The sequence below is a fragment of the Pelodiscus sinensis genome, chromosome 1 (assembly GCF_049634645.1).
Source record: "Pelodiscus sinensis isolate JC-2024 chromosome 1, ASM4963464v1, whole genome shotgun sequence".
Classification (NCBI taxonomy): domain Eukaryota; kingdom Metazoa; phylum Chordata; order Testudines; family Trionychidae; genus Pelodiscus; species Pelodiscus sinensis.
The window spans coordinates 60,828,796-60,840,967 of NC_134711.1; the positions used below are offsets into that span (position 1 = coordinate 60,828,796).

Here is a 12,172-nt window from a genome sequence, read left to right on the forward strand (position 1 = left end):
TGGATACCAATGTTAAATCAGTCTAGCAAGGTGTAGAATTTCAACCCAGCTTGTTACACCCTTCCCCCCCCCCCCCCCAGTGTCTCGCAGCTAAGACCTTTGATTAATAAATAGGCAACAAAGAATCTTCCACAGCTGGCAACCTTGGGCGTATGAACTATTTTGACAGCACTTAAATCGAAAAAGGGATCGTGTGGTTAAAAAGGTTGGAGACCACTGCACTAGACTGTTACAAGCATGATGCCCGGTTTATAAAACCTGACAAACCTGCCTCCCTTGAAGATTTCCACAGTTTAAGTTTACCATAAAAGAGGTATTAGAAAAGTTCCTAATAGACAAATCTTTATTTTCAAAAAGGTGCAGCAGTGAACAGGGTCCTTTGAAGGGCACTTTCTAAACAAAACAGTTGTGGTACAATAGAGCAGAAATTAATAAATCCACAGTGAAGTACAGTTAAACTGCATAAAAGGAAGTTAGGAACACATATAAAGTCGTACATTAAAAATAATTTAACAGCCATTTTCACTGGTTCAGTAGAATTACAACCACATGCTTGCATTTGGCTTGTATAGTGGATCAATTTAAACATATTTAGACTTTACAGAGTTATTTTAAGACTACTACCCTTACTACAGATGATTTAAGATAAGCACTCTAGGAGACAATTCGTGAAAGCAACATTTACTCCTTGACAGGCAAGAAGTCAATTTCCTGGCCATGTAAGCAGATATCAGGTACCCTCACTCATGCTACAGTGACAATACTTTCAATTAAGTGATTAAGATGTTTTAATAGATTCAATACTTTTGTTTCTGCTGCAATACATTTGTGTTGCTATGTTTTGCAGAATACAGTATCAGCTTTATCAGATTAGATTATGAGAAATGAGCATTTACATTTAAAAAATGAGCTAGAATCACATTTTATATGAAAGAGACTAGTATTTAGTAAGGCCTCTATTCATTTCCAACAGTTAAATGGCTCAAGTAATAAGGTGCAAGTAGACAATGCCATGTTCAAAGTGTTATTAAAAGGGAACATAGGAAGACTCAATTTTTGAGCCAGCTGTGTTTGGGAATTTGGTATAGCTGTAAGTTAAAGTTCCTTCCTAATATGTTATTTCAGTTAAAGTGAATATTGATCATTCAAGGAATATGAAAATATCCATAGGCTTAATTGCATCCTGGGGGGAAAAAAAACAAAAAACCACACCGAACAGTTGAATCAGAACAACAAACAGGGCAGCAATTGATTGTTACTGTTCTCTCTTCAGCTGTGTGCCTCTGATATTCAACTCAGCTTAAGACAGCCTTACAATGCAGGCTTCATCAGAAATGTTTGGCTTTTTGCAAAGTCACAAGAGTGATGAATACAATGTGGCGATGTCAAGATTTTCTATGGTAAATTACACTACTACTAAAATACAAATGTGGGTGTGGTAAGACTCAGGGTCAGTTGAGAAAGAGAATGTAAGGAAACAAGTCTGGTGATAATTGAAATGACTGACCAGTATGGTTTCCACATAAAAAAAATACTAACAGCATGTATAATTAAAGTAAAATTCTCTTCTCTGATCAGACTTACTGGATAGTCTACATCAGTTCTATACAATCAATTTTCATCTCAATTAACTAAGGAAGGTACAATATGCAGGATATACAGTTGTCATTAAAGAATAAAATTCTTCCTGCTAACCAACCATGCCATATCAGGAAAAGTGGTATATCAAGTTACTTTTGGTCATGACTATCTAGTAGTGTTTTTTACACAAGGGAAAGGTGTACTTTGAAACACACCAACATTGCAGACAATGATAACCATTGCATTGCTGACACTTAGTAAACATACTAACCGGAATGTCAGGTGTATGACCAGCTAGAACATTTTGGACAGTAATGCTCCAAGTTACATGCCTACGTCACTGAAGACTTTCCTCACTAAATCCATTACATTGTACAATTAAGTACAACCACCAGCAAGTTTAACTAAAAAGATGAACACAAACCTAGTGTAGAAATGTCTGCCAAATATATTGTTAAATGAGTGTTATGATAATTTTTGGCTTGATCAAAGAATTGGAGCATAAAATTGTTATAGGACCTAACAGATGGTTAAGGAAAAAGATAGTATGCTTGGTACATACTGATTGAGGAAAGGTATTTGTAGAATATACACAGGTTCAAGGACAGTGTAGTGAGATGAGAGGTTTTGGTGAATGGAGGAGAAGATTTGAAAAATCAAAATTATGGTCAAGAAAATAAAATATTTCCAAGTAATTTAATGGGAAGAGATGAACTTATATGGTGTTACAATATGCAGAGAAACACTCTCAGTATGTTCCCTTAGTTTTTAGGGTTCTTTTCAACAGCTGTTTTTCCCAGGCATCTCTAATGCCCCTGGATGGACAACATACATGTTCTGATTTGTGAGGCAAAATTAAATCTGTTCACCATCTGATTATGGATAGAAACAACTTTACCTCCTGCTGGAAGGCCACAAAATGCTGAATTTGTCAATACTCAAGTTAAATTTAGTCAATGCTATCTTTATAAATGTTGCTTTTACCAGCTTCAAAGAGCTGTAAAATGGGGTGTACTTTTTGACTTCTGAAATTAGAGATTATCTTGTGTTAGCTATCTGAAGAAGAAAAAAAACCCTTGGTATATTGTTTCATCTGCTTGATAAAGCACCAATGCAGGAAATACCAGTTCTTCTGACTTAAATATGTTGTTTTCTAAATTGATAAGTAGGTTTATTAAAACAGAATAGGTAACTAGCAACAGTTTAAAATGAGGAGAGCTTTACTATAGCATAATCTGACAATGAAAAAAATCTAAGTTTTCTCCTTAAGCTACAATTCAACTGCCTTCAAGCAGAATAATTTTCTTGATGAAGAGAGTAATCCAGGAGGTTTTTAGTAGATGGCTTGGTAATGTATTTTTATAGAGATTAATTTAGTAAGCTTGCTGGTTCTTGAACTTGCGTGATTTTCTAAATTTAAAAAGGCAGTCAGTATTCTGAACACACAAATATCACATTAAATCCATGACAGTATTTTTTTAAGAGTGAATAGTGTCATCACTAGGTGGCAGACAGACAACTGACTCTTCATCCAAATACCAAAGCAGTAACATACCAGAATCCTTTAACATGAAGGGCAGAATGGAGGTAGTTTTCAGCCCAGAAGCAGCTCTTTGGCAGAAACACTCAAACTGACCGAAGTAGTCTTCTTACCATGATTTCTGCTAAGTGAGGATTTGTTGTTTTTATTTTTCAGGAGGCAAAGCCCATTTAACTTTATGCATCATGTGAATAACTAAACATGTCAGATTAACAAGATACTTGAAGGCTGGAGATGACATGCACATGACGACTACTTTGTGATGCTCATTTCTGTATTTCCTGAGGATTACTACAATTCAGTTTACTAAAGCAGAGCTAGTTCATCATGACCAACATGCAGGCACTCCGTTTTATTCCAAAACTTCAGATTAGTTTTAGCATATTAAAAAACCCTATTTCAAAATAGGTTACATTAAAACATAAGAGTAGTTACTTCTAAGAACCTGTTACAAATGTACTGAATTGGAAACAGAAAGAGTATCCTTGTGTCTGAAAGCTGCTTAAACACAGGCCTGTGAGAGGAGTATTTTTATTATTCTAGTTTGAAATAGTCATGGTAGAGATTATTAATACAGTACTTTAAAGTCTGCAAGATGGTTAGTGTCTAGTCAGATCCTATAGCTCTCTGCCTTATATTCTTCTATGCCATACTATGGTAGTTTGCCCCAGGTTAACTTTAAGAGCAACATTGAACACCTGTAATTAACACTTAGCTTTTAGAAAAGTCTGTATAGGAGTGAATGAAGATGGGTGATGATTTCTGTGTAATATGGCCTGCCCTGGGTTAATCTGATTCAGTTTATAAACTTGGTCTTTCTTCATACAAAACATAATAAATCCAAGTTAGACCTGTAGGTCCCAGGTCAGCACCATACCTCTGATATGAAAAAGACTAGATATGAGACAGATTAGCTAAGTTTGATTGTTGAGAATTACAGTTCAGTTGTAAAATATACACAGGGCAAAAGGCAAACCTCTAAAGACAACTTGATTCTGCCCCCCTCAGACAAATTTTTAACAAAGCCAGTTGACTGAGTCTTCCAGATGTAATTATTGTAGGTTAGATGCAGGCAGACCTGCTGGAGTCCCTCTGAAGAAATGAGCACAGGAAGCTGGCTGATTAATGCTGTTACAGAGACTGCGTGGAAAGTCTGTGAGCCCAAATACCATGATTGAACATTAGGCGTGGGTCAAATCTGTACCTGTGAGTGGGAGAAGGTCTGCATGAGCTACATTTAGATCAAGGATTACCAGCAATTTAATAAATTTAACATGTAGCACTAAACCAGAGTTCATTAAAATGTTTTACCTCCTTCAGTAGTGTACAATAGGAAAAGAATGGTTACTTACCACGTAACTGTTGTTCTTTGAGATGTGTTGCTCATGTCCATTCCATGTAGGTGTGTGCGCGCAGCATGTACATGTTGCAGATTTTTCCCTTAGCAGTACCTGTCGGGCCAGCAGGGAGCCCCTTGGAGTGGCGGCGGTATACCGGCCGATATATACCCGTTGGCCCCCCCATCCTCTCAGTTCCTTCATACTGGAATACTCCGAAGAAGGGGAGGCGGGTGGGATTTGGAATGGACATGAGCAACACATCTCGAAGAACAACAGTTATGAGGTAAGTAACTGTTCTTTCTTCGAGTGACTGCTCATGTCCATTCCATGTAGGTGACTCCAAAGTGGAACCTGAAGGAGGAGGTGTCGGAGTTTTAACCTTCTACAGAATGGAGGACCGCCCTGCCCAGGGTGGTATCCTTTCTGGCCTGATGTGACAGTGCGTAGTGGTTGGCGAAGGTGTGGACGGAGGACTAAGTGGCAGCCCTGCAGATGTCCAGGATGGGACCTGTGCCGTGAAGGAAGCCATTGCCCTCATAGAGAGGTGTGTGTGTGTGGGTGGGTGGGTGGGTGGGTGGAGGGGAGGGGAGGGGGGACTGGGACCCCTGCTAGAGCGTAGCACTCGGATGCATGCAGTGATCCATGAGGATATCCTTTGTGTGGAGACTGGCTGTCCTCTTGAGTGTCCTGCAATGGCCACAAAAAGTTGTGGTGATTTACGGAAGGGCTTTGTCCTGTCTAAATAAAAGGCTAAGGCCCTCCTGATGTCTAGGGTGTGCAGTGCCTGCTCCTTCCCTGACGTGTGAGGTTTGTGGTAAAACACTGGCAGGAATATGTCCTGAGACACATAAAAGGACACCACCACCTTAGGCAAGAAGGCAGGGTGGGGTCGTAGTCTGACTTTATCCTTAAAGAAAACTGTATAGGGGGGATCTGAAGTAAGCGCTCGCAGTTCGGACACCCGCCTAGCTGACGTGATCACTACCAGGAGGGATACCTTGTAGGACAGGTGTATTCATGAACACTTTGCCAGGGGCTCAAACAGGGGCCCTATGAGTTTGGAAAGGACCAGATTGAGATCCCATTGAGGGATGGGCTGTCATACAAGTGGGTAAAGTCTATCTAGCCCCTTCAGGAACCTGTTTACCATTGGATCAGCAAACATAGTCTTTCCCCTGTCTCCAGGGTGGAAGGGAGAGATGGCCACCAAGTGGACCTTAATCAAGGAAGAGGAGAGTCCCTGATGCCTGAGATCTAAAAGGTAGTCCAGGATCAGGGGAATTGGGGCTTCCCTTGGGGAAACCCCTTTGTGGGAAGCCCAGATGTAGAACTGCTTCCATTTAGCCAGGTATGTAGCCCTAGTGGAAGGTTTCCGACTGCCTAACAGAACTTCCTGATCCCGAGCCAACATTGGAGCTCTGCCGCTGTCAGCCACAGAGCTTCCATGCCATCAGGTGCAGGAAGTGCCAGAGTCCTGGGTGATCAGGACCGGGAGCAACAGAAGGGGTACAGGCATCTTGCATGACAGGCTAAGAAGGGCTGAGAACCAATGATGTCTGGGCCATGCTGGGGCAATGAGAATTACAGACGCCTTGAACTCCTGCACTCGCAGGTGAACCCTGTGGACTTGTGGGAACAGTGGGAAGCCGTACAGTAAGGCCCTGGGCCGGGGTGGAGAAGTGCGTCTCCTAAGGAGCCCCTTCCAAATCCCATGAGGGAGCAGAACCTAGGGCACTTGTTCTGCCTGGTAGTGAACAGGTCTAGTTGGGGAAACCCCCACTCGCAGAAGATGGAGCGGGCCACTTCCTTCCTGAGGGACCACTCGTGTCCAGAAAGGCTACGTCTAGACTACAAGCCTCTTTCGAAAAAGTGCGTCTAGACTACAACCAGTACTTTTGAAAAAGCAAGCCACTTTTTCGAAAGAGAGCATCCAGGCAGTCTGGATTCTCTCTTTCGAAAAAGCACAGTTTGCATTATATAGTGCCTTTTTTAGAAAGAGTACTTTCGAAAAAAGTCGTTATTCCTCGTAAAATGAGGTTTTCCAGTTGAAAAAACTGACATTCTTTCGATTTACTGTCGAAAGAGTGCAGCAGCAGTCTAGATGCAGGTAAAGATTTAAAAAAAAAAAAAGGCCACTTTTTTTCGAAAAATCCCTGTAGTCTAGACACACCCAAGAGGCCCTGCTTAACTTGTCTGCTAGGACATTTTGGGAACCCAGGAGGTAAGAGGCCATCGGGTGGATATCCGCCCCGATGCAGAGATCCCACAGGCAGATTGCCTCCTGACACAGGTGGGGAGAGCAAGCCCCGCCCTATCTGTTTATATACGACACCACCATCGTGTTGTCTGATAAGATAAGGGCTGACCTGCCCCTGAGGTGGGGAAGAAAAGCTGCACAGGCCAGGCGGACTGCTCGGAGTTCCTTGACATAGATGTGCAGGGAGAGATTGTCCTGGAACCACATACCTTGCGTCCGCATGACCCCCAGATACGCTCCCTAACCGATGTCCGACATCTGTCACGAGTCGGATGCTTGGTACAGGTCTGGAGAAGGGGACTCCTGCACAGACCTCCTCCTGATGAGTCCACCAAGTCAGCAAGTGGAGGACAGTATTGGGAACCATCACTACCCTGTTCCACGGGTGGAAAGCCAGGTAGTGGACTCATGCCAGCCACATTTGCAATGGGTGCATGCGAAGTCTGGTGTGTTGCACGATGTATGTGCACACGGCCATTAGACCTCGGAAAAGCATACAGGCCCTGGCTGTGGTCATTGGGAAATGTTTGCAGTTCCTGGATGGCGGACTATATCGCCAGAAAGTGAGTCCTGGGGAGGGAAGCCTTTGCCAATATCGAGTCCAGGTTGGCACCTATGAACTCTATTATCGGGGTTGGAATTAGAGTTGATTTGTCCACATTTAGGAGTAAGCCTAGCTCCCTGAAGAGATTCCAGACCGTGGTGATGTGGGCCCGCACCTGGTTCTCAGACCGTCTCCTCAGGAGCCAGTTGTCTAGATAGGGGAACACCTGAATGCCCCATCTCCGTAGAGCAGCGGCCACGACTGCCATACATTTGGTAAAGACCTGAGAGGCTGTAAAAATACCAAAGGGAAGAGCCATCAACTGGTAGTGGTGGTCCCTGCCCACCGTAAAGTGGAGGAATCGCCGGTGGTGAGGTGAGGAGTGATGGAAATGTGGAAGGTAGGTGTCTTGCAGATTGAGGGCAGCATACCAGACTCTGGGGGCTAATGAAGGGATTATAGATGCCAAGATTACCATCTTGAATTTGGTTTTGACAATAATGGAGTTGAGACCTTTGAAGTCCAGGATGGGGCAAAAGCCTCTCTTGGCTTTCGGGACCAGGAAATACCAGGAGTAGAAACCCTGCCCAAAAACTCAGAGGGAACAGCTCTGTCTCCCAGAGTGAGAAGGTGGAGGGGTCCCTGAAAAGGGACAGGGTTAGAGGGTGGGAAGGGGGGGGGGCAAGTGGAACGGGATGGCGTATCCCCCTTCCCCTATTTCCGGGACCCACTGGTCCAATGTAATGGAACGTCTGGCCTAGTGGAAAGGGAATAAACATTCCCGGAAGGTAAGTGGGGAGACTGGTATGTTGCCCTCAGGCATCCCCTCAAAATCCTTGACGAGGCCCAGAGGGTTTGTTAAGTGGCCCTGGCCCTGAGAAGGTCTGCAGTTCCTCCCACTGCCATTCCTGCTCCTGTGGCGGGGGAAGTCAGGACGTGAGGCCCGTTGGAGCAGTCTGAGGGTGTTCCTGCCTGAGAACTAATGCCTCTGGCTAGCTGGTGTGTGCATGCCCAAGGACTTAAGTGTGGCAAGGGTGTCCTTTGGGCCACGGAGGCGCTGGTCCGTCTGTTCAGAGAACAGCGAGGGGACCTTGAAAGGAAAGTCCTGGATAGTATTTTTGGAGCTCCAGGGGCACCCCAGACCCTTGTAGCCAGGAGATGCGGCGTAGAACTACTCCTGTGGCCATGGCACGGGCAGCAGCATCAGCCGCATCAAGGGCTGCCTGGAGTACTGCCCTGGAGATCGCTCTTCCCTCCTCACGGAGGGCCCTGAACTCCGGACGGGAGTCTCTTGGGAGCAGGTCTGTGAACTTGTCCATGGAGGCCCAAGTGTTGCACACGTACCGTGACAACAGGACCTGCTGGTTGGCAATAGGGAGCTAGATGTCCCCGGACATGTAGGCCTTCCCACCCAGAAGATCTGTCTTTTTGGCCTTGCTGTTCTTGGGGGTGGCAGCCAGTTGCCCGTCTCTTCCTCTGGTTGAGAGCCTGCACCACCAGTGATCCCGGGGGCAGGTGGAAGAACAGGTACTCGTTGCCCTTCTGAGGCACGAAATATCACTGCTTGGCCCTTTTGTCTGTTGGCGGTATGGAGATCTTGGTCACCATTTTATTAATCGTTGGGGCCACTCTGGTGAGGGTTGGACTGGAGGATATTGACCATGTCAATCCTCACACACTTTCTCGGCTTGGACCCCCAGGCTCTGTGCCAGTTGGCAAAGGAAGTCTTGGTGTCCATCGAGGGCATGGATGGAAAGATGTCCCTTAGGGCCTCATCCAGGGAGGATGGCAATGACCCCTTTTGGGCCACCTCCGTGGGAGCCACCATTTGCGAGGGGGCTTACGAAGTCCCCCCCACAGATTGTGGTAGTGGCTGGCTTGGTGGAGCCCCGCTTACTGATGGCCTTGGGGATGCCTGACCAAGAGGTAGTGACTACGCTGACTACGGAGATCAAGCCAGGGGAGTTGCCGATGGGGGCCCCCACCCCCAAGATGACTGACCCTGCTCTTGAAAGATCTGCACCCTGGCTCTGGTGGTAGGGCCAGAGGGTCCAGAATGGCCACAGACTCGGAGGTTTTGGGGGCCAGGTTTCTTGCATCACCGGCACTGGAACCAGCTGTGCATAATGCTGCTGATGGTGGTGAGCAGAGGAGCTGTGGTGCTGCGAGCGGAGCCGGTGCTGACAGTGGGATCTGGAGCCTCTTGACAACCAAGTTGACTCTGCCTCTGAGTTGATTGAGTATTCTGAAGCAGACCAGTGGGGCCGTCAGGGGTTCTGCCAAGGTTGCCGACGCCTGAGTGTGTCTGGCCCTCGACTCAGGTTTGCTGCAGTGCCAGGGAGGTGGGGATGGCATAGCTGGGCCTGGGACCAGTAAGCTCTAGGCGGACGTAGAAGCCGCGGAGCTGGATGCCATAGACAGTACCACATGGTGGTATCGTGTCAGTGCCGGGCCCAGTGCCGTGTCCTGTCTGGTACCGGGGTCGAGTTGGTCACCAGTGCCGGAGTTGTGGGCTGCACCGACTGGTGTTTTCTGGCGTTCTAGACTACGTCATCGGACGCCCTCGACGTCAGTCAGTGCCTGCCATTCCCATGACCTCTGGTGAGGTCGGTGCTGGGGGAGGTGAGAGGGACGACTCAATCAAGTCTCTGGCCGCCTCCAAGGCCTCTGGAGTAGAGGATTCTGGGAAGTCCCCCAGTGGGCTGAGCTCTTGGTATGGGGATAAAGGTCTGCCCAAGCGAGATGGTCCGGGTTCAGCACTTGATGGTGCCACGTGCCCCACTGAAGGGCGCATGGAGGGCACACACCTCGGAGGTGATCTACCTCTTGTTAGGCCTTACTACTTCTGCGGCACCGGGGACTGTGACCGGTGCCAAAGCTTCTGTGGTACCGGGGAGGCACAAGAGTGTGCTGAAGCCGGCGCGCTCTGCGATGCCTGTACCAGGTCCGATGCCGGTGCCAGTCTTAGAGCTGCCTCCATGAGAATGATCTTGAAGCATGATTCTCTCTCCCGCTTCGTGCAGGGCTTGAAAGCTTTACAAATCTTGCAGGCCTCTGAAAAGTGAGCCTCTCCCATGCACTTCAGGCAAGATGAATGTGGAGTGCCACAGGGCATGGGCCGGTGGCACTTTTTGCAAGGTTTGAATCCTTGCAGTCTGGGCATGTGCAGCAGCGGTAAACAAAACACAGATACTACTATAACTCAATTTACAACTTTTAACAGATAATTAACTGATAACAGGTAACAAAGAACTACTTAAGTACTAGCAGCATTTGCTTAAGCAAGAGCTAAGGGGCATTCCAAGGACCCCCACCACTGTAAGAAGGAACTGAGGGGGGGGGGCAGCAGGGATATATATTGGCCGGTATACCTGTGCCACTCCAGGAGGCTCCCTGGTGGCCTGACGTGTATTGCTGAGGAAAAAAATCTCCGACGACATGTGCACACCGCCCACGCACACCTACATGGAACGGCTATGAGCAATCACTCGAAGAAGAACTAGTTTTCCTCTACCAGGACAATGCTACAACATTTCAGTTTAGTCACAATCCAGTACTACAGGAGTTGCCAAAATTAATATAGTGGCTCTTCTAGTTAACAGTGTAGATGCTGCATCGAAATACAAATGCTAAGGTATGTATGTATGAATAAACGAAAAAGAGTGCTTAGGAGCTGCAGAATATTGATAATGCAGTATTTACAGCAACAAAATGTCATGGCAGGTTAGTCTACTATAGACTTAGCATTTAAATGCTAACAGCCTTTTAAACACAAACAATTCTAGAAGAACGGTTTCTCAGCTAAAAAAAGCAGTAACTTTTTAACTCAAGAGAAGGACGGTTGTGATTAACTCATACAGGTTTTGCTGCACATACAAGCCCTTTTCCTGGTAGTTTGACAGTATTAATTATTTTGAATATTCAATACTTAAATCCAAGGCAGAGGTGAGATAAAGCTAGCAAATACTTGAGTTGAAAGTTCCTGCATAGAGCAATACACTTAAAACTTTCAATAATCTATAAGTGATTATTTCCTTATTGTTCCTTGATTAGTCAGCCAAAGAACTATGCAGGCAGCATTCTTTTCAAATCAATAGTGATTGATAAAGTTACCTGGAAGGGGATGGATAATGACACCATTAATTATATATTAAATTTATTTTCCATAACTTTTCACATCTTACAGCCACCAGGTAAAGTTAATTTAGAAAAATTTAGCTGTTATAGTCCCAAGGTTACATTTTAAGTTAGACTTCTAATTTAGTGGCAATTAGATGGAGTTTCCTGGATGAAAGATGCACTACTAGGTCTCAGGCAAATCTTTCAGCTTTAAAATTTACTCTGTCTACCTTCTTTTCCATTAATATAATCTTCTCTTCCTCAGATCAAGTGCCTACAGATACTGACACGTTCCAGGAATTAAATGTAAAAGCATTTATGGCACCATCCAGCTACTAACTTTTAGAGAAAAGGGAAACCCTTCTTCCAACTAAAGGAAAAGTAACAAAACAACTTTTGAATCTCATGTCAAGGGAATTGATTTTATAAGAAATATTCCTAAAAGGCTACCCAACTGTGAATGATTACAAGAGCTAAAAATAGTCAAAAAAGGTTACCCTGGGTCAAAGACGCCTGGCGTGCGACAAGTTGCTCCTGAGCAGGACTGTAACATCATTAGTCGATAGTTCATCTTCTCTAAAATTTCCTGGTCTATTGTTTTAGCAATGTTAGTAAGCTGGTGTGGGTCTGCAGTCAAGTTGTAGACTTCCACAAAAACCTGGTTAAGTGGGAAAAATAGTTGCACTTTTTGTATTAAAATGTCAGGTATTATAAATAGAATACTGGCTATTCTGTATGTGGGGAAACATATGCTGGTAGTGTAACAGCTTATTTTCTACTGCTATAGTTTT

At 45.2% G+C, this 12,172-nt stretch overlaps 1 protein-coding gene and 1 long non-coding RNA gene across 2 annotated transcripts in view; both read right to left on the reverse strand.

Moving 5' to 3' along the window:
- Window positions 1–325: 325 nt before the first annotated feature.
- GNS (glucosamine (N-acetyl)-6-sulfatase) overlaps window positions 326–12,172 on the reverse strand; it is a 34,379-nt gene continuing 22,532 nt past the window's right edge. Inside the window, exons 13-14 of the mRNA XM_075931046.1 lie at window positions 11,879–12,039; window positions 326–4,325 (exon numbers count right to left, since the gene is read on the reverse strand). Of these exons, the coding sequence (XP_075787161.1) occupies window positions 4,253–4,325; window positions 11,879–12,039 (234 nt within the window). The 3' untranslated portion in view covers window positions 326–4,252. The remainder of the gene's footprint in view (window positions 4,326–11,878; window positions 12,040–12,172) is intronic.
- On the reverse strand, window positions 8,529–11,872 carry LOC142829715 (uncharacterized). Its single transcript, XR_012904469.1, has 2 exons — window positions 10,669–11,872; window positions 8,529–10,633 (listed from the first exon to the last, which is right to left on the reverse strand). It is a non-coding gene; the product is annotated as an uncharacterized LOC142829715 (long non-coding RNA).